This window comes from Manis pentadactyla, chromosome 13 (assembly GCF_030020395.1).
Source record: "Manis pentadactyla isolate mManPen7 chromosome 13, mManPen7.hap1, whole genome shotgun sequence".
NCBI lineage: Eukaryota > Metazoa > Chordata > Mammalia > Pholidota > Manidae > Manis > Manis pentadactyla.
In genome coordinates, this window is record NC_080031.1 from 93178775 (window position 1) to 93205513 (window position 26739).

Below are 26739 nucleotides of genomic sequence, written 5' to 3' on the forward strand. Positions count from 1 at the left end.
GGTTATTTCGAAGTATGTTGTTTAATTCCCAAATATTTCTGGTCTTTTGAAATTTTGTTTTGTTGATTTCTGTTTCATTCCATCGTGATCAGGGAACAAAGAACTTTGTGTTAAATATTTTCAAATTTATTGAGACTTGTTTTATGGTTTCACAAGGGGTTGGCAAACTGCAGCCTGTGGACTAAATGCAGCCCATGTCCTGGTTTTGCAGTGGAACTTCCCTGGGACACAGCTGTGCTTGCGTGTTTGTGGTCATCTTCACATCACAACAGCAGAGCTGAATGTTTTCAAGAGAATCAGTTTGGCCCTCAAAGCCTAGAATATTTACTGTTTGATCCTGTACAGAAAAGTTTGCTGACCCTTGGTCTAACATGTCATCTGTGGTGGAGAAAGTTCCATTTGCATTTGAGAAAAATGTATATCCCGGCATTCTTGGGAAAATATTGTTTAGATGCCAGTTAGATGAAATTGGTTGATAGAGTCATGCAAGTGTTCTATGTCTTCCTTGTTTTGGCCTATTACTGAGAATAGGGTATAGAAGTCTCCAGCTTTTATTGTTGAATTCTGTTTCTCTATAAATTCTGTCAATTTTTATATTTGGTATTTTGGGGCTCTGTTGCTAGGTGTGTATATTTCATAATTATTGTTTCTTCATAATGAATTGACACTTCTGTTTTTTTAATTATAATTTTTTAAATTGAAGTATTGTTAATATACAATCTTACATAATTTCAAATGTACATCACAGTGGTTCAGCAGCCCCATCATCAGCTTACATTGTGCTTACGGATTATTGTGCCCTTGTATCTCCCTCCCGCTCCCCTTCTCACCTGCCCCAACCCCTTGCCATTGGTAACAACTAGTCCCTTCTCAGTGTCTATTAGTCTACTGCTATTTTGTTCCTTCTGTTTTGCTTTTCTTTTATATTCTACAAGTAAGTGAAATCAAAGGTATTTGTCTTTCTCTGCCTGGCTTATTTCACTGAGCACAATACCCTCTAGATCCATCCATGTTGTTGCAAATAGCAGGATTTCTTTTAATGGCTGAATAATATTCCATTGTGTTTATGTACCACAACTTCTTTATATATTCATCTATTAATGGACTCTTAGGTTGCTTCCATATCTTGGCTATTGCAGATAGTGCAGTGATAAACATAGGGGTGCATATATCTTTACGAATCAGGGATTTTGTTTTCTTCAGGTAAATTCCTAGGAGTGGATTAGTATACTGAGTCAAATGGTGTTTCTGTTTTTAGTTTTTTGAGGAACCTCCATACTGCTTTCCACAGTGGTTGCACCAATTTGCATTCCCACCAGCGGTCTAGGACAGTTTCTGTTTCTCCACATCCTTGCCAGCATTATTGTTTCTTTGTTCTGGATGATAGCTATTCTAACTGGTATGAGGTGATATCTCATTGTGGTTTTGATTTCAATTTCCCTGATGATTAGTGATGTGGAGCATCTTTTCATGTACCTATTGGCCATCTGTATTTCTTTAAATAAGTGTCTGTTCAGGTCCTCCACCCCTTTTTTGATCAGGTTATTTGTTTTGTTTTTATTTATTTTGGTATTATTAATACACAATCACATGAGCAACATTGTGGTTACTAGATTCCCCCCATTATCAAGTCCCCACCACATACCCCATTACAGTCACTGTCCATCAGTGTAGTAAGATGCTATAGAATCACTACTTGTCTTCCCTGTGCTATACTGCCTTCCCCGTGCCCTCCACCACGTTATGTGTGCTAATCGTAATGCCCCTTATTCCCCTTCTCCCTCCCTTCCCACCCATCCTCCCCAGTCCCTTTCCCTTTAGCAACTGTTAGTCCATTCTTAGGTTCTGTGAGTCTGCTGCTGTTTTGTTCCTTTAGTTTTTGCTTTGTTCTTTTTTTTTTTTTTTTTGCATGCTTAAAACTTTAATTTTTATTATCAGAGGACCATATTAACAAATGGTCTAAGAAAGTTACAGAATTCACTTCTGAGGATCATACTGATAACATGGAGGGAGGCATCCCCACTCACATATTGTTATCTTAAGTTTATAGCTAGCAGATGCCCCAACTTAGCTTAAGTGCAAAAAGCTTATAAAGCTTTTGTTCCTTTCTGTTGGCCATTGAAACAGTTCCTCTCCCCCATAGGAGGGCCTAGTGGGGAAATAGTCACTCCTCACAGTGACCGAGGGTTTAGGGACCCAGTCTTGCTGAAGCGGCTCAGGACTCACACAGCATCTGAGGTGGTGAAGGCGCTTCCATCAGCTGCCCTGGGGTCAGTGTTAGGCCCCCTCACAAAATACCTGCAGACCTGTTCCTCTCTCGTGTCACTGCCTCCTTCCCCTTCTATTTTTGCTTTGTTCTTATGCTCCACAGATGAGTGAAATCATTGGTACTTGTCTTTCTCCACCTGGCTTATTTCACTGAGCATAATACCCTCTAGCTCCATCCATGTTGTTGCAAATGGCAGGATTTGTTTTCTTATTATGGCTGAGTAATATTCCATTGTGTATATGTACCACATCTTTATCCATTCATCTACTGATAGACATTTAGGTTGCTTCCATTTCTTGGCTATTGTAAATAGTGCTGTGATAAACATAGAGGTGTATAGGGTTATTTGTTTTTTGAGTGTTGAGGTGAATGAGTTCTTTATCTGTTTTGGATGTTAACCCCTTATCTGATGAGTCACATACGAATATATTCTCCTATACTGTGGGGTGCCTTTTTGTTCTGCTGATGGTGTCCTTTGCTGTACAGAAGCTTTTTACTTTGATGTAGTCCCATTTGTTCATTATTGATTTTGTTTCCCTTGCCTGAGAATATGTGTCCAGGAAAAAATTGCTCATGCTTATATTCAAGAGATTTTTGCTGATGTTTTTTGCCTGTGTTTTCTTCTAAGAATTTTATGGTTTCATGACTTACATATTCAGGTCTTTAATCCATTTTGAGTTTACTTCAGTGCATGGAGTTGGACAATAATCAGGTTTCATTATCTTACATGTAGCTGTCAGTTTTGCCAACACTGGTTGCTGAAGAGGCTATCTTTTCCCCATTGTATATTCATGGCTCCTTTATCATATATTAACTGACCGTACATGTGTGGGTTTATATTTGGGCTCTTTATTCTGTTCCATTGATCTATGGATCTGTTCCTGTGCCAGTACCAAATTGTTTGATTACTGTAGCTTTGTAGTAGAACTTGAAGTCAGTGAGCATAATCTCCCTAGCTTTGTTCTTCTTTCTCAGGATTGCTTTGACTATTCAGGGTCTTTTGTGGTTCCATATGAATTTTAGAACTATGTCTTCTAGTTCACTGAAGAATGCTGTTGATATTTTGATAGGGATTACATTGAATCTGTAGATGCAGTCTTGTAGGCATGATGGCCATTTTGACAATATTAATTCTTCTTATCCATGAGTATGAGATGTATATCCATTTATTGGGTATCTTCTTTAATTTCTCTCATGAGTGTCTTGTAGTTTTCTGAGTATAGGTCTTTCACCTCCTTGGTTAGGTTTATTCCTACGTATTTTATTCTTTTTGATGAAGTTGTTTTCCTGATTTCTCTTTCTGCTAGTTCATTGTTAGTATATAGGAATGCAGCGGGTTTCTGTATATTAATTTTGTATCCTGCTACTTTGCTGAATTCACTTATTAGTTCTAGTAGTTTTTGGGTGGATTCTTTAGGGTTGTCTATGAATAATATCATGTCATCTTCAAATAGTGACAGCTTAACTTCTTCCTTACCAATCTGGATGCCTTTTATTTTATGATTGCCATGGCTAGAACCTCCAGTACTATGTTGAATAAAAGTGGTGAGATCCTGGTCTTGTTCCTGATATTAGAGGAAAAGCTTTCACCTTTTTACTATTAAGCATGATGTTGGCTATGGGTTTGTTGTATATGGCCTTTATTATGTTGAGATACACACCCTCTATACCCTCTATACCCGTTTTGTTAAGAGTTTTATCATGAATGGATGTTGAATTATGTCAGATGCTTTTTCAGCATCTATTGAGATGGTCATGTGGTTTTTATCCTTTTTTTTTAATGTGGTATATGATATGGATTGATTTACAAATATTGTACCATCCTTGCATCTCTGGAATAAATGCCACTTGGTCATGATGAATGATCTTTTTGCTGTATTTTTGAATTTGGTCTGCTAATATTTTGTTGAGGAATTTTGTATCTATGTTCATCAGGGATATTGGTCTGTAATTTTCTTTTTTTGTGGTGTCTGTCTGGTTTTGGTATTAGAGTGATACTGGCCTCATAGAATGAATTTGGAAGTATTCCCTCATCTTCTACTTTTTGGAATACTGTAAGAAGGATGGATATTAGCTTTTCTTTAAATGTTTGATAGAATTTGGCTGTGAAACCATTTGTGTATGGACTTTTGTTTGTTGGGAGTTTTTTGGTTACTAGTTTGATTTCATTGCTGGCAATTGGTCTCTTCAGATTTTCTGTTTCTTCCTTGGTCAGTCTTGGAAGGTTGTATTTTTCTAGGAATTTGTCCATTTTTTCTAGGTTGTCCAATTTACTGACATGTAATTTTTCATAGTATTCTCTAATTCTTTGTATTTCTGTGGTATCCATTGTGATTATTCCTTCTTCATTTCTGATTCTGTTTATGTATGTACATTCTCTTTTTTTCTTGATACACCTGGCTAGGGATTTATCTATTTTATTTTCTCAGAGAACCAGCTCCTGGTTTCACTGATTTTTTTCTATTTTATTCTTCTCTGTATTATTTATTTCTGCTGTGATCTTTATTATGTCCCTCCTTCTACTGACTTTTCACCTCATTTGTTCTTTTTCTAGTTTCTTTAATTGTGATTTTAGACTGTTTATTTGGGATGGTTCTTGATTTTGAGCTGTTGTGTTTTTGTTTTCATTTGTCTCCGTGTAGTGCTTGTTTTCTGTTTTAATTTGTTTATTGATCCATTGATTATTTAGAAGCATGTTGTTTAGCATCCATGTGTCTATAGGCTTTTTTTGTTTTCTTCATGTAATTCATTACTAGTTTCATGCCATTGTGGTCCGAGAAGCTGCTTGATAGAATTTCAGCCTTTTTTGATTTATTGGTGGTCTTCTTGAAGCCTAGTATGTGATCTATTCTGGAGAATGTTCCATGTACACTTGAGAAAAATCCTGCTGCTTTTGGGTGGAGTGTTCTGTAGGTATCTGTTAAGCCCATTTGGTCTAATGTATTGTTCAGTGCCTCCGTTTCCTTATTTATTTTCTGTCTGGTAGTCCACTGATGTGAGTGGTGTGTTAAAGTCTCCTACAATGAATGTGTTGCAATCTATTTCCTCCTTTAATTCTGTTAGTATTTGTTTTACATATTTAGGTGCTCCTATATTGGGTGCATATTTATAATGGTTATATCCTCTTGTTGGACTGACCCCTTTATCATTATGTAATGTCCTTTGTCTCTTGTTACTTTCTTTGTTTTGAAATCAATTTTGTCTAATATTGGTGCTGCTAATCCTGCCTTTTTCCCCCCTGTTATTTGCGTGGAATGTTTCTTCCATCCCTTCACTTTTAGTCTGTGTATGTCTTTGGGTCCGAAATGAGTCTTTTGTAGGCAGCATATAAATGGATCTTATTTCCTTATCCATTCTGCCACTCTGTCTTTTGATTGGTGCATTCAGTCCATTTACATTTAAGGTGATTATTGATAGATGTGTATTTATTGCCATTAATTGTTTTCTGGCTGTTTTTTATAGCTCCTCTCTGTTCCTTTCTTCCTCTCCTACAAGCTTCTTTTGTTATTGATGCTTTTCTTTAGTTTTATAATTGGATTTCTCTCTTTTTTTAATTAGTTTATTTTGTGTGTGTATTGTAGGCTTTCATTTTGTGGTTAGCAAAGGTTCAAGGATAACTCCCTTACTATATAATAGTCTATCTTAAATTGTTGATTACTCTATTTCAAACACAATCTAAAGGTACTTTTTTTCCTTCTTCCTCCTCCACAGTTTTCATATTAAATGTCATAGTATTCACTTTTTATGTATCCCTTAACTGATTATGTATGTAGTTGATTTTGGTTCTTTTGTTTTAATTTTCTACTTGCTTGGTAATCAGTTGGTCTACTACATTTACTGTGGGTTTATTTTCACTGGTGAAAGCTATTTAGCCTTAGGGCCATTTCCATTTACAGCAGTCCTTTAACATATCCTGTAAGGCTGGCTTAGTGGTACAAATTCCTTCAACAGTTGTTTATGTGGAAATTGTTTAATCTCTACTTCAAATTTAAATGACAATCTTGCCAGGTAGAGGATTCTTGGTTGGGGGTCCTTCTGTTTCAGTATATTAAATATGTCATGCCATTCTCTTCTGGCCTGTAGAGTTTCTGTTGAGAAGTCTGCTGATAGTCTGATGGGATCCTTTGTAAGTAATCTTTTTTCTCTCTCTGGCTGCTTATCTTGATCCTTATCCTTATCTTTCATCTTTGCCATTTTAATTATTTTGTATCTTGGTGGTGTTTCCCTGGGGTTCCTTTTGTTAGGGGATCTCTGTGCTTCCATGACCTGAATATCTATTTCCTCCCCCTGACTGGGGAAGTCTTCAACAATTATTTCCTTAAAGAGACTTTCTATCCCTTTTTCTTTCTCTTCTCCTTCTGGTAACCCTGTTATGTGAATATTGTTTCATTTGGATTGGTCACATAGCTCTCTTACCATTCTTTCATTCCTAGAGATGCTTTTTTCTCTCTGTTCCTCAGCTTCTTTGTTTTCCTGTTCTCTAGTTTCCATCTCTTTCACTGTCTCCTCTATGTGCACCAATCTACTCCTAAATCCCTCCATTGTATATTTCATTTCAGTTACTATATTCTTCAGTTGAGTGGCTCTTTTTCAGGTCTTCTCTCTCTTTGTTGAAGTCCTCCCTGAGATCTTGAGTACTTTTCTGTAAATCTGTGAGCATGTTTTATGACTTTTATTTTGTAATATTTATCAGTATGATTGGTGATCTCCATTCATTTAGCCCTCTTTGTGGGGTTCTGTCCTGTAGTTCTGTTTAGATCATATTCCTCTGCCTTCTCATTTTGTCAGGGTTTTTGTGTTTCTTCCATTGTATTATTAGATGGTTCTGCTATGCTTCCTGGCCTATAGAACAATAGCTTTATGAAGAAGACATCCTATGGTGCCCAGAAGCTCAAGATTCTTTACTCTATAGCACCTGGTTCTATTTTGTGGTGGCCCCAGCTGTTAACATGCAGTGGGTGGGGTGTCTTTCTGGCTGTGCTGGCAGTTTGCTTCAGCCTCTGCCTTTGGGATCAGTTCAGGATTTTCTGTTGAGCTCGCTGTGGGCAGGGCTGCCCTCTTCATGGCCTGCAGCAATGGTGGGGCTGCAGGGATAATGGGGTGGGTGGGCTGATGTGCACCTCCACCCAGGCTGGACACACAGCACTGGATTTGGACACCTGTTTGGGGAAGGAGCTCTTGGGGCTGGCTTCTGCAGGCACCTTCCTGGCTGCACTTAAACAGAGCCAAGGAAGCTGGGAGAATCTCCCTCTGCCTGTTAGGCAGCAAAGTCTGCCACTGCTGTTGGGCCAAGTGGATTGGCTCCTGGCAGCTCCCTCAGGGAGGAACCTCAGGGCTGTCCCTTCTTCCCCTCTTGCAGCCATGCTGTGTGTATGCTTGTGCCGTGGTCAGTGTACCTGCAGGCCGCTGAGAATGTCTTCGTTTTCCTTCTTCCTCTTTTCCTAATCTTTATCTATTATATCATTTCTATTAATCTTTCTTCAAATTCACTGATTCTTTTATCTTTTTAAATCTGCTCTTGGGTCTCTTTAGTGAAGTCTTCACTTATGTTATTGTCTTTTTATTTGAGAAATCCCGTTTGGTTCTTTTTTTTAATAATTTGTCTGTATTGATAGTCCATTGATGAATCATCACCAGCACGATTTCCTTTAATCCATTTAACATGGTTTCCTTTAATTCCTGAACATTCATAGTGAGCGCTTTGAAACCTTTATCTGTTAAATCCAGTATCTGAGTTCTCAGAAATGGATTCTGTTTACTATGGTTTTTTCTCCTTTATATGGGTCACATTTTTCTGTTTCTTTATGTATCTCATACTTTTTGGTTAGGAAATTTGACATTTTAATATCTTGTTGTGACTTGATTCTGAGCTCTCCCCTCACATTATAGGGGGAGTATGTTTGTTCATTTTAGTAACTTGCCTGGGCCAGACTGTGGCGTGTATTTCCACTGCTGTGTGCAACACCTGTCATCTCTACTCAGCCTTTTTTATTTGTTTTTTACATGTTTTAACTTTTAAGCTTGGCTTGGTACCTGGGGTTTGTCCCAGGGTCAGTGTAGTTGGTGGTCAGCCTTGTTCTGAGAAGGCCAGCCCTTTGCCCTTAGGTCTGTGGGTGATTTGGGGGAGGCTTTCAAAATTCAGTTTGGAAGTCTGCCTACTTTTTTTACTTTCTGACCTTAGAGGAAAGAATTGGCTTTTTCAACATTAGGCATCTGGTGCCTGTAACTTTTTATAGGTGTCCTTTATCAGACTGAGGAAATTTCCTCCATTTCTATTGCTGGAAGTCTTAACATGAGTGAGTGTTGAATTTTGTCAGATTCTTTTTCTGTAACTTTTGTGATGATGATACAGTTCTTCTTTTTCTACCAATGAGATGAACTGTGTTGATTTTCCAGTGTTAAACCAGCCTCAGTTTCCTGGGATTAATGCCATTTAGTCATGATAGAGTGTTCTTTATTTTATGTAGTGTTAGATTCGACCTGCCAACATTCTTGGAAGGAATCACGTGTGTGCTGCTGAGGGCTGCTGCTCTGGGCTCATCTTCCTCTGATGTCCCCATTGGGTTTTGGCGTAGGAGTGACAGTGGGCTTGTCAGCTGCATGGGCAAAGCATTCTCTCTTGCTCTACTCTTTGAAAGTGTTGGTATACTGCTCTTATTATTTCTTCCTCATTTATTTGGCAGAATTCATCAGTGAAGCGGTCTGAACCATAGTTTTCTCTGTGGCAGGATTTTAAATTACAGGTTCAATTTCTTTGGGAGGCTATTCATATTCTTGCCTTTTTTTTGCCTCAGTTTTAGTGAGCTTTTCAAATGTTTTATGTATTTCACATAAGTTGTCCAATTTACTTTATTGGCCAATATTGTAAAGCTGAGTATGAGATCCCCGATAAGCCTTTCAGTTAAAACTCAGCTGACCAGTGTCCTGTGTTTTCTTGGCTCTTTTAGGTTACTGACAGAACTGGAATCTCCTTGGTGGCCCTTTAGCTCCAGGAGTTGGAAGATGCCATCAGAAACAAAGCCCAGGGGAGGCACCTCCGTGGTTAGTTCCAGAGGTTTTGGAAAAGAAGGAATAGTGATCAACATTCCTGCTCTCATTTCCCAGGGAACAGAATCGCATGTTAAATCAGGGAGGTTCACCATCCTTGTTTCTGGGCTGGAAATCCATGACGCAGATTCCTTGCTCATGCACAGATTTGAAAGAGAAGATGTAGATGACATTAAGGTTCTCACACCTTATGAAATCAGCATCCGCCAGCGGTTCATTGGGAAGCCAGACATAGCTTACCAATTGATATCTGCCAAGATGCCAGAGGTGATCCCCATTTTGGAAGTGCAGTTCAGCAAGAAGATTGAGTTTTTAGACAGCACCTTGATGCCCAGAAGCACTGGAACCTCCTCCGCAGCAGAGAAGGGCTACTCACTCTGGCACACAGGTGAGTGAGCATTGAAACAACCCGCACAGACCTCTGGCGTTGCAGCCACGCTCGCTGCACCATGAGCACACCTAACATAATGCATCACTCAGAGCAGCTGCTGGCTTTTCTGCTCACTGGTTCCCACCTGTTTACTCATAAATAAAAATAATTTCACAACATTTTCCTTAGAATTTGCTATCTGCAAGTCTTAATTGCTCAGATTCATAACACACTTGAGAGCCAAGTGGATCTCTAATTTGGTCAGAGAGGGTTTTGGTGACCCTGTCAGAACAAAGGCAAGTTCCTAGTAAGGGGGTTTCACCTCTTCCCACTGTGTGATGGGAGACCCAGCACCCAGGGTCTTACCTAGCACCATGCCTGCCTGCTCTGGAGGCATCCATTCCCTCACCCCTGACCCAGCATCTTCCCAGATTCTTGGGCATTAATCCAGATCTTCCCACACACCCTTGAGATCTGTGTTTAGGTACTGGAATCTGAAAAATGAATCACAGTTAATGTGTGTATTTGAAACCCTTCCTTTCCTGGCAGCATGACCATGGTGTTACCTGGCAGGTCTGTGTGGGGTGTGGTGGCTGTAGATGGGCTTGGCTTCCATGTTTGGTATGAACAGCAGGGCATGCACTTATGTCACTTAGAACATGCATTCTGAGGGTCCCCCATCCTGGCTGCCCCCTGGTGGGGGGTGACTTGGTATTATTGCCCCCCTCGGTGTTATCTGCCCCCTCCCCTGTCAGTGGAGGTGACTCAGTGTTATCTGACCCCCCACCCCCAGGTGTAGGTAACTTGGTGTTATCTGACCCCGTGCCTCCTGTCTGGCATTCAGTGTTATTCCAGGTGGATTCACGTTTCAAAGAGAAATACGCTACAATAGCTTTGTCCCCAGTGCCAACATGCTAGGAATGTTAATGAAAAACTTAATGTAAAACTTACTTTCTTGGCAATTCTGGATTTCTTTGGCTCCTCACTCAAGACAGGACTCAGAAGCCAGCTCATAGAAGAGCCAGAAGTGTGGGCTGTGCCAGCAATGCAAGACCCTGACCAGAGGGACCTTACGAATGGGCCCGTGCAAGCCTGACTGGGCATCTCTCTGATACACAAGCCAGCAGGGTCACCCCCACACTCTTGGAGAGGCCTCTGGAGCAGAGGCACAGGCCAGGGCTGCAGGCAGACACCAGGTCGGCTATCAGTCCACTGGTGCTGGTGGGGCAGCCCCTTGCCCGGGCAGTGCCAAGCCCACAGTCCTTGTTCTTGTGTGGTTCCAGCACATTTATGGGCTTTATGTCAGGCAAGTGGCCCCAAGACTGCTCGGTTGGATCATCATAGGGTAGCAGATGTGAGTGTGCCAAGTGTGGTACAGATGCCAGCCCGTGGGAAGACTGTGAGACAGGCACTGTGGGAGGTAGGATGGCTGGCTGGGGGCAGACAGGGCAGAGAAGAGCAGGGGGCCAGCCCCAGGCCTCTGTGCCATGGTCAGACAGCTGGCCGCTGAGCAAGTGTATACTCCACAGGCCAGCCAGTGGGAAGGGTGTTCCTCCTTAGATGCAGGTCTCCGTGGGAGCCCTTCACATGCTTCAGCCAGGCCACCAGGCCATCTAGGAGTCTCCACCCTAAAGCTGGTGCGCCCTGGGCTCACCACCTATATACTCATCTTCCCAGCATAGCCCAGATCAGGGTCGGACTGGGTGATGCCTGGGCAGCCAGCTCAGTGGCGATTGTCTGTGTGGTGTGTGCTGAGCATGTCCAGGGTGAGGAGTGCCAACTCTAGCCTCTGGGCAGGGTCCCACAGTGTCTGCGCTGGACTGGGCAGGAAGGGCCGTGCACCCTGGCAAGACCACCTGGGCGGGTGGGTGGTGTGCCTGCAGCTATGGGTTTGCAGGGGCCAGAGCATCCTGGGTCGTGGCAGCGTAGCACTAAGTGGCAGGCCAACACCAGGAGCTCCCTCCTCACCACTGCCGTGCTTGCAGCTGCCTCGGCCCATGTTGGAAACCTCAGGCAGTGGAGCAGAACCTTGAGTTCAACTTCTCAGGTGGACCCAGGAGCTGGTCTGGGAAAAAGCATGGCCAGAGGGCACCATCTAGCGATGGGACCCGTTTGCTGGTCAGTGTCCAGAACTTCCTGGGCCTATGTGGTGGCATGTGCATGGCCAGACCAGTACCGGGGGTGCAGGAGTATCTGCTGGCTTCAGTGGGGGATATCTTCCAGTGGCTGGTGTTTGGAGTGTACCCTTGAAATGACCTTTACAGCCAGGACAAGGTCAGACTGCAGAAGTTGTGGGGGTGTGGTGTGTCTGGGTCTCCTCTGCCAATCCCCACAGTTGCCACCTGACACGGACATGGCCAGTGTGCCTGGGAAAGGGTGTACAGCTTCTCTCTGGGGCCCACGACCCTAAGATCTACATCTCTAGGACCCCACCCAGGACCCCACCTGACACTGGGGCTTCTCCATGCCTGACAGTTGAGCCTCTCCCTGTTTGATGGCCCTGAGGGAGGGGCCAGGTTTGGCACAGTGCCCTCCCCAGGGTCGGGTCTCTTCTTGGCTCAGATCCACAGGGAGGCTGACTTGGGGACACATGACGGGGAGGTCCATGCAGAACATGACTAAGATTCTCCCCACTCATGGCTCAGAATTTACTGACTGCCCCTCTGGCAAGCCATCCCTGAGCACCCCCCAGGGTGGGGCATGCATGTGGCCTCTGCCCACTGTTCTCACACTGGCCACGAGCATGGAGCCCAGGTCTGCTCTCCTCACACATCCCCAGCACCCAGGGCAGGCCGGGTCCAAGGGCACCACACACACCACGTATGACTGTAAAAAGTTCTGGGCAGGGCAGGGCAGGCTCCAGGCAGCCACTCACGAGAGACCCTCTTCTCAGGTAGCAGAGTCCTGGCCTGATATGCAGGCCCCGTCCTGTGAACCCATAGGGTGGGTAAAGGGCTCTGAGGACCTGCAACCCTGAGTGGGGGTGGGGTCCTGTGGCCACAGCTGCTTTTCTGGAACCAAGGAGCCGTCCCTCCTGCCTGCGCATTCCTTGAGAGCCACTGGCCTTTCCTGCTTTGCTAGATACTCTTGGGGATGGTGAATCTGTAGTTGTGTCACGGGTAGAATCGGGGGGATTTTGTGTGCGTGGGGATGGCAGTCTCCTCAGAGCAGGGCTGGGCAGGTGGTATCAGCAGATTTCCTCGCCTCTGCTCTCCTGGGTGCATTTGTTGACTGTCCTGGCAGCTCTGCTCCCTGCCACGAGGGTCCTGGGGAAGATATGGGTTCTCCATCAGTCCCCTGGCCCTGTTCTGCTGAAGCAGAGAAGGCTGCTCAGAGGTGCTGGGCTGGGCTCCAGACCCTGTTCCACCCCGTGCACCCTTGAGTAGGTATGAAGTGTAAATGGGGTCTGCACTTGGAGCAGAGGTTAGCAGACTGTGGTGCCCTTACATGGACCCTGCAGTGTCAGGGTTGCCACCAGAGGCAGTGCCGCATACCCGGGTCGGTGGCGTGCAGTGGGAGGCTGAGCCTCTCTTTATGCACCCTGCCTGCCGTCCTCCCTCTCACCGCTCCTCCACAAGATTTACCAGCACAGGTGCAGGAGCAGAACCCCCAGTGGAGCCTGGCCAGGCAGTGCTGACTCCCTGGCTGGCCATTCCCGTGCTCCGGGGCCAGCAGCACTCTGCAGGTGAGGCCCGGTGGTGTGTGTTAGGGCTTATACCCCAAGTCGGTAGTCTTTTTGTAACAATAAAGGGGCTTTCCTTCCAGAGCTGGCTGAGGAGAAGGCCGAGTATTCAGTGCTGCATACTCTGCCCAGGGGGGGAGGGAGGCAGCCCAGATGGGTGGGAGGTGGGCAGAAACAGACCCTGGCAGGCCCAGGGGTGGGGACCAGTAGAGTGGTGGGCCCACTGAGTCTGGGCAACCCCAGCACCCCTCCTTGGAAGGTCTGGGTGTCTGTGCTGGTCCCACTAGAAGACATCACTGCCATTCGACTTTCCCTTCCAGCATCTGAGCTAATGGACCGTGCAGGGTGTTGTGAGCCCTCCTCGGGGAGCCCGGACAGCAGGCTGCCTTCAGTGCAGAGCAGCACGCCATTCATTTCCGAGGGAGACACCCAGGAGCTGGGACAGGTAACGTGCGCCACGTGGCACGTCCCCCTAGGCCACTCACTTTTTCCTCTTTAAGGCAACTCCCCACTGGTGATGCCTGCCTCTCACCTGCAGGGACCTGCCAGGAGTCCCCCACCAGCTCTGCTCTGGTAGCTGGTGGAGGGAAGAACAGCACCCGCTCCAGGTCCCTTGTGCTCAACATCATGCAAGGACACAGTGCTTCTGTGCACACAGCCACCTGTTGCACACGTGCACACCGGTGGGCATGTATGTGCTATGTGCATGCTTACATGTACACATGCACTCAGGCTCTGTGTACACACGTGCTCGATGTGGGTGCTCTACATGTCCATGCATGTGCTCTGTACACATGCTCAGTGTGCATCTGTGTGCTGTGTGCTCTGTGTGTGCCCGTATGTGTGCTGTCTGTACATGTGTGTACTGTGTGTGTTCTCTGTACACATGTGTGTGAGTGTGTCCATGTGTGTGTGTTTGCTGTGTGTATGCTCCACAGGGGCACATACACTAAGGGTGCTGCTGTCCCGTCTCTCTCAAGGCCTGGACCTGGATTCTTGAGGAGGCTTCCACTTTGTCCAGGATTGAAATGGGAACAGTATTTAATAGACCACTTCAGCTGGTCTTCCTGAGATACACTGGCAATGGCTTGGAAACAAATACCTGGATAGCATAGTATTTCATTCATTAATGTTGCCATGTGTATCTTTAAAAGATGAGAACTGTTAAAACAAACACGGAAATGCCGTGCTTGCCTGTGAAGAGTGAGCTGGAACCCCGGCCTCCTCCCCCAGAAGGCACGCTGCTCTTTGGTTCGGGTCAGGCCCTTGTGAGGCTGTGCACACACTCAGTGAGCTGCCTGCAGCAGCCGGCCTACCTCCGCCCTCTGATTTTACCCTTGCAGTTGATTTATTGGAAACTGAGCCACCTGTCATGTCAAGATTCTACCTTCGCAGCTTCCTGACTCGGTTTCCCCAATGACACGCAGCTTGCTCTCCGCCTGTCCTTTGGTGGGTCTTTGGCTCGGCTTACAGCTCCAGAGGCTCTGCCTGGAGAGGCCCTGCTGTGGGCAGCATGGAGCACCTCCACTGGTACAGGAAAACTGTCTTTAAACCCTGTCCTTGAGGAAGGGCTCTTGTTATGTCTGCATAGATGTGGACTTTTGCAAGCACAGCCCTGTCCTTTCTGGGGCATTTAAACTACTCGCAACTTGTCACTTTCTCTTACTAGTCCAGTCTAGTCACTTTTAGTAATGACACAGGAGGGCTGCTTTCCCCACATCTGGCCAACCACAGGCCCTCAACCCAGGTCCCCGACCCCAGCCCCCAACACAGGCCCTGATGCAGACACCCAACCTCAGGCTGCCAGCCCAGCTCCCTGACCCAGGCCCCCAACCACCTACTGGACATGCCCCCTGGGTCTGGGACCCTAATGATGGAGTCAGCTGTGGGCTGAGAGCCCTGGTCCTGTGGAGGCAGGTGCCTGGTGGTCCTGAGGGAGCAGGGATCTCCGGGCATGGGGTGGGGCATCTGGGACCCTGCTCCCACCCTCCCACAGGGGTATCTGTGGCTGGGATGTGCTCCGGTCCTGCTGTGTTGGGGCTCAAGTGGGGTTACAGCCTTCTGGAGGAAGTGTGGGAATTGTGTCTGTGCTTTGAGGGGCATCCATCCCCTTGGCTGCATGCAACATGTCCTTCCTGAACACATGGCAGGAGGCATGCCCTGCAGCCATGGTGAAAAGGTGCTCCCCATGAGAGGGCACATCTATACCGTCAGCCCATTGCCAGCAGCTCTGGATGAGTGCTGGGCATCTTACTGGTAGCAGCAGGCCTGTGGGCTGAGGGCAGACGCGGGTGTCAGGGCCAAGGAAGGGCAATCATGGGCAGACTGGGGGCAGCTGCCCGCCCTCCTTCCTGCTGAGAGAGCCTGATGTCACGGAGCGTGTCCAAGGGAACTTGAGAATACTAAGCTTAGCAGTTGAAGCTCATGCCTAGGTAGGAATGAGTTAAATCTCTGGGGAAAACAGCAACATAAGATGTACTCCATCCCACTGGGTTTCTGCCGCAGATGCTCTTGGCCATCTGTGACTTACTCTGTTGTTGGGATGGGAGTGGCACGCCTGCTCTGCGCCAGCACAGGAGCCTGTGCAGCTGTGGGAGGCAGGCAGGGCTGCAGTGGAGCTGGACATGCTGGGGCGAGTCCACATGCCACCTCAACCTCACTGCTGCACCTCTGTCCGAGCCCCACACCACCCTGTCATCCTCCTCCTCCCACTGGGCAGTCTTGTCCCATATTGGGATCTCTGCACCCACCCCCTCACTGAGGAGGGACAGAGAGGAGCTGGTGTGGCCTCACATGAGGCATGGCCAGAGCAGTCCTTGTCCCCATCCTGAGGGCTACACGTGTGGACTCAGGTGTTCAGCTCATTTGAACATCCATCCATCTGTTGGCAAAGAGCTGGTGCCACTGCGACCAGAGAGTAACTGGTGGGGACAGGAGCGAGGGCCCATCCCCTGTCTCTGCATCCCCACATCCCTCATCCCCATGTCCCCTTCCCTGTGTCCTCTGTCCCCATGTCCCCCATCCCATCCCCATGTCCCCCTTCCTCCTGTCCCTGTGTCCCCCATTCCCCCATCCCCATATCCCCCCACACCTCCTCCCCACCCTCTCTGCCAAGCCCCCCATGTATCTGTGCTGGCAGATTCACCGAAACCTTCCCGAAACAATCTACTTGCTGTGAAACTACCATAGAAACTATGTCCTTTTTTCTTTTTTTTTTTAGAAACAGAACACAGTTCATCTTCTAAACCAGGCTAACTCACCATCCTGGCCTTTCCCCTGTCCTCCATACCCTCATTTTTAATTTGTCCTTGCTCGTTTATCCCCCCTCTAGTCAGGAAAAAACTCAGGCATCTCCCACATCCCTGATCCATGTGCGTGAGTCCTGTTACAGATGTTCTTCAGTCCCAGAGAAGCCCGCCATCAGGATGGTTAGCCTGGTTTCCCTTGTGTCAACTCCACCTGCAGGCACAGCAGGTCGGGGTTCCCATAGGCAGCCACCAGACAGCTATGCAATAGGGAATAGCTGCAGTATCCAGACCATGCCCTGGAAAGGTGCACCCCGGGAATCCGTGCCCTGAGAATCCACAGCCCAGGAATCCACGCCGTGGGAAGGCTCAGAACAGTAATATGTGCCTCAGGAATCCATGCCTCAGGGATCCGCCTCCCAGGAATCTGCACTTGAGGAAGGCACAACCCAGGAAGGCACGCTCTGGGAAACTGCACCCCAGCAATCTGTGCCCTGAGAAAGCATGGTCTGGGAAGGTGTGCTCCAGGAATCTGTAACCCAAGACGCTGTGCCCAGGAAGCCCTTCTTGGGTAGTGAGAGGGTAGTGAGGCAGCTCAGCTGGGAGGCCTGGAGAGCATGGCTGGTGCCAGGTGAGCGTGCAGGCCTCAGCTGGAGTGGGCACCAGGGTGACACATGGAGAGCCGCATGTGTCTACTGACCTGGCAGGCCCCTGCCATCTGCTCCACCCTCTGGGCCCTTCCCCGGCTGCTCGTCTCGGGGGCAGGAAAGTGCTGGCTTTGGGGGGCTTTGGAATGCTGCTTTCGGTGGCTCCAATACCAGCTGATGTCAGCAGCGAACCAGGCTATTCATCTTGGCATCTGTCACCTTGTGAGTTGCTAATATACACTCATGATGCCTCACTCTAAATCGTCTCCGTGGTAAGGGTGCCGAGAGACTTCGCTGAGGGACTTATGAGTGCACATATGGCATCTCAGAACAAGCCCGGACCGGGGTCCCAGCCCGCCCAGCTGGCCGCCCCTCCCTAGCCTCAGCCTCCACCTTGAAGTGTGAGGGCACTGACTTGTAGCAGTAGCCTGCTGTGGGGGCCACCCCGAGGGAGAAACATCACATCTTCCTGGTAGACGTGCACTGAGATTTTCCTGTCCACTCTGACGGTTAACCTGGAGCCTTGCTTGGACAGGCAGGAGGGAAGCTTACAGCCTGGCCTAGGCTGCTGTGGGCTCCTGTGCCTCCTGCACTGCCCTCAGCACACTGGCCCACCTCACAACATGGCTGCCACCCCAGCTACAGTTCTGGTCTGTACAGTAGTTCTACATGGGAGGGCCTGCCAGGTGTGCAGCTACGTGTCCCCTGCAGCTGACAGACCTGATGCGGCACATCATGTTGGAAGCTTGCAGCCCAGATGCCTGCCAGTGCCATCTCCCCACTGCCCACAGGGACTGTGCATGGGGTGCAAGGGTCCAGAGCGCCTCCCAGGGCAGCTGCTTGGCTGTGCAGGGGAGCAGGGGATGCCTGGGCATGGCTCCTTTCCAGATGTTTTCCTGTGGGTCAGGATTTGCGTGAACCCTGAGTCTCAAAGTCGAGTACTTGGTGGCTTTGTGGAGTGTCCCACGGACATCACCATTCTGTGTATGGTGGCAGATCACTGGACACAAACTGGTCACTTCTGCCATCTTAGGTTGTGGCTCAGAATGCACCTGATCCTGGGGCTACTCAACCCAAAGCAGAGGGGTCCCTACAAGGCAAGGCCCCGCCCACCCACTGGACCCTTTCAGCCTCCTGCCTGTACAAGTGCGGCCAGGTTTGTCCTTGCGTCCCACTCTTCTTTCCGGGCACATCCAGGCTGTGTCTGGTGGCATGAGTCACGACCCCCTCCAGGCTGTATATGCCTTCTGTGTGCACAGCCTGCATTGTGTTCTCCCTTGTATGGGTAGACTCGGGCTTCCACCCCCTGGCAGCTGGCAGCACTCATATAGTTTCTGTTTGAGTCCTGCTTTTAACTCTGGGGCATGTGCCAGGGAGTGGAATTGCTCCGTCGTGGGATAATTCTGTGTTGTTTTGATGGGCTGCCAGACTTTTCCAGAGTGGCTGCTCCATTTCATGTCCCCACCAGCAACACACAGGGTCACAATTCTTCCATAGCATGCCAGCACTTACCTGCCTTTCTGAAGTTTTTAATTGTCTTGGCCCCCCGGTAGTGTGGCGTCGTGTCTCTGGTGGCTTGACCTGCATTTCCCTGATGGCTAAGGATGAGGAGCATCTTTCCATGAGCATACTAACCATTTGCAGTCATCTTTGGAGATATGTCTAGCAGAGTTCTCTTCCCATCCATTAACTGGGTGTTAGTCCTTTTGCTTGTCAAGTTGTAGGAGTTCTTATGTATTCTAGATCTCACTCCCTTGTCAGTTCCTGGTTTGCAAATGTTTGTCTCATTCCTTAGGCTGCCTTTCGACCTTCTCGGTGCTTTGATGCAGTCCTGACACTAGCCCAGCTAGGGAACTCCAGTGCAGTTCGGGCAGTGACTGTCAACACAGACACCACAAGCGGAAGGGCCTGGTCCCCCAACAGGACTGCCCCTTCCTGAGACACCAGCCCTGCCAGGTCCCTAGACCTCTAGGACTTCTGCAGCCCCCTGAGGTTTGAGGATTTATTAGAACAAATCATTTTTTAAAAATGGGTGAAGTGTTTTCTTCCAAGACCATGATTTTGAGTTGATTTTTATGCACCGCATGAGGTGTGGTCCCGCTGCGTTCTGCATGCGACTGTCTGCTTGTCCGGTACCATTTGTGGAGCAGACTGTTCTCCCCACCCCACTGAAGGGTCTTGGTGCCCTTGTCAAAACCCACTGGCCATCGACACATTTTTCTACACTGCCTCTGTCCCACTGGTCCCTGTTTATATGGACCAGTCCTCACCCCAGGCCACACTATTCGATGACTATGGCTTTGTGGTTAGGTTTGAAGTTGGGAAGTGCGATGTCTCCAGCTGCATGCTTCTTGTTCAAGATCATTTTGGCTTTTCAGGATCCCTTCCAGTTGCAAATGAAACTGAGCATCAGCTTTTCCATTTCTGGAGGGAAACAAAGGTTCTGGCAATTGATAAGGACACATTGACTATGTGTGTCACCTTGGGAAGTATCGTGATGCTTTTATCATGAAGGGATATTGGATTTTATCAGCACCTTTTCTGCATCCATTGAGATGATCCTGTGTTCCAGTAATGGGGTGTATTGCATCAGTTGATTTTCTGAGGATGGACTATACATACCTGTCCTCTGGGATAAATTCTACTTGGATTTACTAGCTACTATTTTAGTATATTGTATTCTTGTTTTCATTTGTCTCAAAGAATTTACTAACTCCTTCCTCTGACCCAGTGGCTTGTCAAGAGTGTTGGGTTTCTATACATTAGTGAATTTTCTGGATTTCCAGATTGCTAGCTTTATTCCTCTGTGGTCAGAGAAGGTAGCTGTAACTTTAAATCTTTTCAACTTTGAGAATTTTTTTGCGGCCTTCCTTCCATGGTCTGTCCTGGAGAATGTCCCTTGTGCCGTGCTGATGCATTGGCGTGTGACGCTGCCCACATCTTCCATGTCCTTACTGATCTCCTAGGTATTTTGTTCACCACCAACACTTTTTTGTTAACTTTATGAATCATCAGCAAATACCAGATGGTCTGGTTCTGCTGGGACCTCATTGTTCCGTGGCTTTAACTGTGGACTGATCATGGCTGGGACAGTGCCCGTCCACCAGCCCCATCCACTGGCTCCATCCTCCGGCTCCTTATGCTGGCCCCATCCTCTGGCCCCATCTGTGATGTAGGCCTGGCTTGGCTGCTGAAGCTTGTGGCCTCTGCATACCCCATGGCACCCTGACATGCTCTGGCTGCACTTTCAGGACAGGACTGTGCCCAAGATGAACGTCACGAGGATGCAGCCTGTGCCATGTCAGGGAAGTTGTGGCCAGTTGGAGCCCCACAGAATGTCCACGGATCTCCGACCAGCCGTAACACTGTCACCGTGCAGAGTCACCAGCTTGGAGCATTCTGTGGGGCCCGCAAGGCCTTGCACCTCTCTCTCATTTGGGATTCGCCATTCTTTAGACCTCGTGCTTATCTCCAGAAGCTGCTCGTGATCTGTTCTGGGGGTGCTCACGATGCCTTCCCATGGGACCTCGGGTGTAGGGGAAGCCGCTGTGCTGGCTGTTGGGCGAGGCCCTCCACCTTCTGCTCCACTAGAGGGGTGCCAGGGCCTCCTTAGAGGAGATGGTGGATGGTGCCCAGCATTCAGGGAATGCAGCAGAGGGGACAGCCTGAGCCAGATCAGCCTAGAAAGCCCTCGGCGCCACAGGGCTTCTGCTGTGCTTACCTCTCTGCAGCATACTCGCAGCCCATCTGGCGCCGACGATTTGGCATTGCAGACAGCTTGATTTAACCCATCTCTGTTCTTAAATGGCTACTGATTTCTTGCTGCATTTGATTTTTCATTGAGTCAGCTTGGCAATGGAATCGGGGCACACAGTCTGGCAAACACGAAGCTCCCTCAGATGCCTACTGCACAGCAGTGCCCTAGGTCCCGATGTCCGTCATGTGGCAGACGCCTCCTTTCCTCAGACTGCAAGTGGCAGCAGCTGCCGACACAGCAAGCCCACGTTTCCGTGTGCTGTGCTGCTGCGTGTGCCCAGGCCAGGCGCCTGGCCCCCTGGGCTTGCGGTGGAGCTGGGCCATGATCTCCAGTCCCACCTGTGGCTGATGTGAGGCACACAACATAGAAGTACATCTGCTTGGAGATGTGGGCCTCCTCCACTGAATGAGCTATTTTGCACATAATGTTCTGACTTCACCAATACAATGATGGTCAGAAAGCGAGCATCTCCCATCTGCTCTCATGTTGACCAGCATCAGAGCCACCGCCCTGAAGCCTGTGGCACAGGATGGTGGCTGCCTTAGCGTGTGGCCAGAGCCGGAGGCCCTCCTCTCCCAGAGGGGACCAGCCTCTGGGCCTGCCTGTCTCTCGCTGACCCCTGCCCAGCCACTGAGGCTGGTGAGTGGGCCCAGCGCTCCCTGGAGCCTCCTGCGCTGGCCCTGCAGGGTGCCAGGTGATCCATCCTCTCTGTGTGGGTGCACACTGTGTTTTCCATGGAGTCCTCCGAAGGTGGTGCTCCCGTGAGGCAAGGCCCACATAGGTGCAGATGTGGCTGGGAGTCGGCTGGCCACGGGGTTTATTTATCAGTTTGCAGGACTTGGGGAGATTCCACTTGAGCCTGCCATTGACTCGGAGCCCAGGGAAGGCGCCTCTGAACAGTGCTGTGCTTGGATGACTAGACAGCTTGTCATCCGGCCACAGAAGGAGCAGCTGCCTTAAGGTTTGGCCAGACTTCACATTCCCTGTCCTTTCCATCCCGCGGTGTGAGGGACGCCGGTGATGCCCTCCAGTTAGCTCAGCTTCCCTTTCTCTTAAAGGGAAGAGACACTCCACCCGCACTTCAGAGGCCAGGAAGCTCAGTGCCTCTGCAGACCCAGTGCTCAGGGGACCATCTCAGCTGACAGACTGGGCGTTTCCAAGGCCAGTGTCTCTGTGAGGCTGCCCAGACCAGGAGGTTCAAGGAACTGACCTGTTCAGACTTTGTGCTGGGGGAATGCTCGGCTTTGGCAGGCCCAACACTGCTCTTGCTCACAAACAATCGTGTGTCATCACTTTTCAAGCAGAGACTCGGGGACCCAGGTGTGCACCATGGCCTAGGGAAGAGGCAGCTAATTTACCATCCAAATAAGATGCCTGGCACAGGATGGGACGCATACCGACAGGTGATACATGGGTTGATTGAGCGACGTAAAATACATTATTAAAATTAATTGCTCCAGTCATTATTCACTCTTAAAACCGTGAGTACTGGAAAACATAATTCTTAAGCATGGCCCTCTGACACTGGATGTCTTCAAGTCACTCGGTTCCACGTGCCACAGGTCCTGGGCCAGCTTCCTTTGGGTGTGCCTGTCCCTGCTGGTCTCTGCCGGGCCTTCAGTGTTTTCTAGGGGACATGCTCAGTTTCTCTCAGGGTCAGTGATGTGACCTTAGGTCATTGCCGTGGCACCTGCTTTCCAAGCAACAGCCCCACCAGGGCTGCCCTGAGGCGCCTGGAGCTTGGGGTTTCACTCACATCACCTGCGTCTCAGCCCCATTTGCAGCAGCCCCATTTGAGCCGAGAGCAGCTGGGACCTGAGGATCCTCTTGTCAGCGGCCAGGGGACAAGCGCACAGGACAGGCCACTTCCTAGAGTGGCCGAAGCAAGAAGCCTGTGTGCAGGCCCTGGCTTTCCCCTGCCTGTCCATGTGCCTGTCACCGGAGAGGAGCACCACCTTGCTGAAAGCCGCCTCCCCGCTGCTAGCACACATGTGGTGCCTGTCCACACCCAGAGCTGGTGGTCGTGAGGACAGGTCTTTTGGAGGTGACTGACCAATGAGGTCATGAGGGTGCTGCTACACAGGGGTCTGTGCAGCCAGGTACACAGCTGGTGGGGCTACCTTCCAGGGGGCGCTCTGTGCACAATCCTGGCAGGCGGCCATGTTGCACCAATTCGGGGGACAGAAGGGAAGAGTGGCCAGGGGATGGCCTGCCTCCAGGGCGTGGGGGCCATTCTGCTCTCTGGGCCTCAGCCACATGAAGTCATAGGACTGGATGGAAAAGGCCTCCAGTGAGGTCATCCGCCCGCCCCCTCCAAGCTGACTGACCCCACAATATAGTTTCCAGAGCTGCATCCAGGTTTGCAAGTGACTCAGCTGCAGTTTCCACTGGCTCCACAGACTGCAGCTCAGCATCTGAGCCACTGCTCCTGCCCCAGCTCCCAGTGCCCAGCCTCCCAGTGCCTAGGCTCTGGGACCCAGGCTGCCGGTGCCCAGGCTGCATCTGTCACTGCCCTGCTCTGCACCCCTTCCCCCGCATCACAGGGCTCTGAGACTTGGCACATCTCACACAACACTTTACAGTTTTCAGGGCTTATTCACGTTTGTGAGCTCGCGCGGGCCTCACTGCCCTCCTGACCCCCTGTGTCTAACCAGAGGCACAGCTCTCCCAGCCAGGCGTGGGCCCCTCTGCAGGCGGAGCAGCTCCTCTGGCTGCACGGTATCACCCTGCCTCCTAAACTTCACTCGTGGCCTGGTTTGCTCACCTTTCTGGGCAGCAGCACTGCTCAGGGCACTGGGACCCAGAGTCCCCTGACAGCCTCCTCAGGGGCCAGCGTGGGGCAGAAGCCACCCACTCCCAGTCTGTCAGCTAGTGGGTGAGACCCTGAGCCCATCACCTGGCTGTCCCCCACTGGCCCTCAACCCCCATTCAGAGAGGCCTCTGACTGGCCTGTGGGCAGGCGAGGCTCCCATGCCGGTCTGACCTCACCAGGGCTCTGAGCTGTCGCTGAAAGAGGCAGGAGCACGTAGCACACACACTTGGTCTCCCTTAGGTCCCCCGTTTGTTGTCAACCTGAAGAATTGAAGTCTGAACTCAGGCCTAAAGCACATCTCACAATAGGCTTAGTCTGGTAGACTCGTAACAAAGCTGCGGCCCTCATGTGAGTCACAGAAACAGGGTGGGGGCTGCGCCCAGCCTGCAGGCCCCAGGCTTGCCTCCTTCCCATGGCATTTCTTGCCATGCACCGTCCATGTGTCCAGAGCCAGAGCCTAGGGCAGCCGGTGTTCTGGGAAGGCCCACTTGTGCCATACAGCTGCCCCATCACCTGGTTCTGCACTTCATTTGTGTGAAGTATTTCAAACATACATAAGCCTCATTTCAGCTCCAGGCTGCGCTCAGCACTTTGGTGCAGGCAGATCATGAAACAATGTCTGGCCTCGCCATGGGCTTCAGGCAGGTGAAACTGAGGTCCTGGCAGGCCTGTAGACCTCAGGAAGCAGCCAGCACATCCTGCATCCCATGCTGCATGTGCCCCGGGGCGGCCACTCCTCTAGAGAGGGGCCAGCCCACCCTGCAGCCCAGCCCAGCACAGCACAGCCTGACGTTCCCTCCTCCCAACTCAGCTTCCTCCTGGTTGAAAAGATTAGGGAAGAACTACGGTCTGGAGAGTTTGAGGACAGACAGCCTCTCCTGTCCCTTGTGCATCTTGCAGATCCTGAGGAAGCTGAGGGGCCTTGCCTTAGACACTGAGGCGGAGCTGGGGAAGCAGAATGAGGCCCTGGACAGCATCACCACGGCCGTGGACCAGACAACCCTCACCCTCCACAAGCATGACCGGAGGATGAAGAAGCTGGCCTAGGACGCCAGCACCGGCAACGGCCAGGCAGGAGGCCAGCTGGGCCCAGGGCTGCTCGAGGGCCAGGCCACACGCCCAGGGTGGTGCCTACTGCCCTCGGGAGCCCTGCCTGCAGACCCTCCCAGTGTGGGCCAGCCTGTCCCTGCCAGGGAGGCCCCATCCCCTCTCTGTTCTCACTGCCTCTCTGGGGGCCTCTGCTCCACTGCCCACCTGGCACAGACCCCAGCGGACCAGCACACCCTCCCCACTCACAGCCTGCCTGTTCTCTGTAGCTTAGCACACCCACTGCCTCACGTGCCCATTTCCCCTGGGGGACATGTGGGGTCCCCTGCTTGTGTCCTTACTTTATAACATCACTCAAGAGTCCAGCAATCTGATATCCAGAAACACCCAATATATTCCTAACAGCCCACATACCTGCACATGAAATAGACCTTACTTCCCTGAATAAGCTGAGTCAATGTGCTTTATTGTGTGCTTTCTACACAAACACAAGGGGAATCTCACTCCTACATCCACCTCCAGACACTGACTCTCCCCACCGCCCCACTGCAGGGCACCGACCATCTTCCTGGGCCCCCACGCTAGTGCAGCCCCTCTGCATCCACATCAGAGGCGAGACTTGCTGGCTGGAGGCAATGATGTCAGGGAGTGGACCAAAGGGAGGAGATGGGCAGGCAGGCTGGGAGCCTTGTGCCATCCCTGCTGTGCCAGTCCTGAGAGTGGTGATTGCTGGAACTTGGCAGATCCCGTCAGGTCAGTGGAACCCTTGGTGAGCAGTGGGGCCATCTAAGGCCATTGTCATCATCATCAGCCCCGGGTTTAGATCAGGGTCTAAGGACGTCCTCCTGTGTTTACCTTCGTGACGAGGAGCTTGCCCTCTGATTGGTGTTTGGTCCATGTGCGGTCAAGCTCCCCTTGGGCTTTATTCCTGCCCCTGAATATGTTTCCTTTGGCCTTTGACTGATGCAGGTGGGTTATGTTAGCTTGTCACCTTGAAAGGTGTTTGTACTTCCTGAAATGCATGGTTTGGGCCTGTTTCACACTCAAAGTGGAAAACTCAAGACCCATGTATAGGGCAGTTGTGATACGAGCAATAAGCTAAAATGAACTGTTTGACATTTCACCAAAAATGGCTGATTGTTTTGTTGGTTTAGGGCATGGTTGGCATACTTCTGAAAGACCAGGTAGACCTACACCATCCTTGATCCAGTGAGCATCTATCACACATCTCAAGTCCACTGTTTACATGAAGGCCGTCCAGGTTTATGCACGATGGGCTTGCCATTTCCAATAAAACTACCTGTGCAATTGGAATGTCACACAGTTCATGTCAAAAAATGTTATTCATGTTTTTATTTTCTTCCGGTCATTTGAAAATTCAAACAGGTTCTTAGTGTGCACGTGGAGAGCAGGTGACAGGGCGCTGCGGCCGCCATCCAGGGGTGTTCCTCCGGGTCCACGCTATCTGTCCCAGAGGGCAGTTCCCTGCACTCCTCAGCCCCAGACTCGTGGGCTGAGCCCCCCGCAGGGCAGGCTGCCAGGCACTTTGCCTGCAGGCCCTGCGGAGCTTCAACATCCTTCCTCTGAAGGCAGAGCTTGGAATTGAGGAGCAGAGCAAGATGGCAAATGGCTGGTAGGGGTGTCCACAAGTCATCTCTGGAGACGCCAGGTCAGCACACACAGAAATTGTGAGAGAGAAGAAAATACAAAAATCTCAAGACATACTTAAATACCACATTTGGGGTGTGGAGGGGTCCGGTGCAGAGCCAGTGGCTTTGGTTTGGTGTGGGGCCTGGTGAAATGCCTTCTTGGAGGTACATTGGTCAGAGCATCAACCCTGGCCTCACCTGAGGAACCCCCCCA

At 49.7% G+C, this 26739-nt stretch overlaps 1 protein-coding gene across 3 annotated transcripts in view; it reads left to right on the plus strand.

The window, feature by feature from the left end:
• Window positions 1-26195, plus strand: part of SNAP47 (synaptosome associated protein 47) — a 42804-nt gene extending 16609 nt beyond the window's left edge. For 2 of the 3 annotated variants that reach the window (XM_036927759.2, XM_036927760.2), the window contains exons 3-5: window positions 9217-9704; window positions 13689-13813; window positions 24730-26195. In XM_036927759.2, the coding sequence (XP_036783654.1) occupies window positions 9217-9704; window positions 13689-13813; window positions 24730-24876 (760 nt within the window). In that variant the 3' untranslated portion in view covers window positions 24877-26195. The remainder of the gene's footprint in view (window positions 1-9216; window positions 9705-13688; window positions 13814-24729) is intronic. The other variant, XM_036927763.2, reaches the window with a different exon arrangement.
• Window positions 26196-26739: the final 544 nt, after the last annotated feature.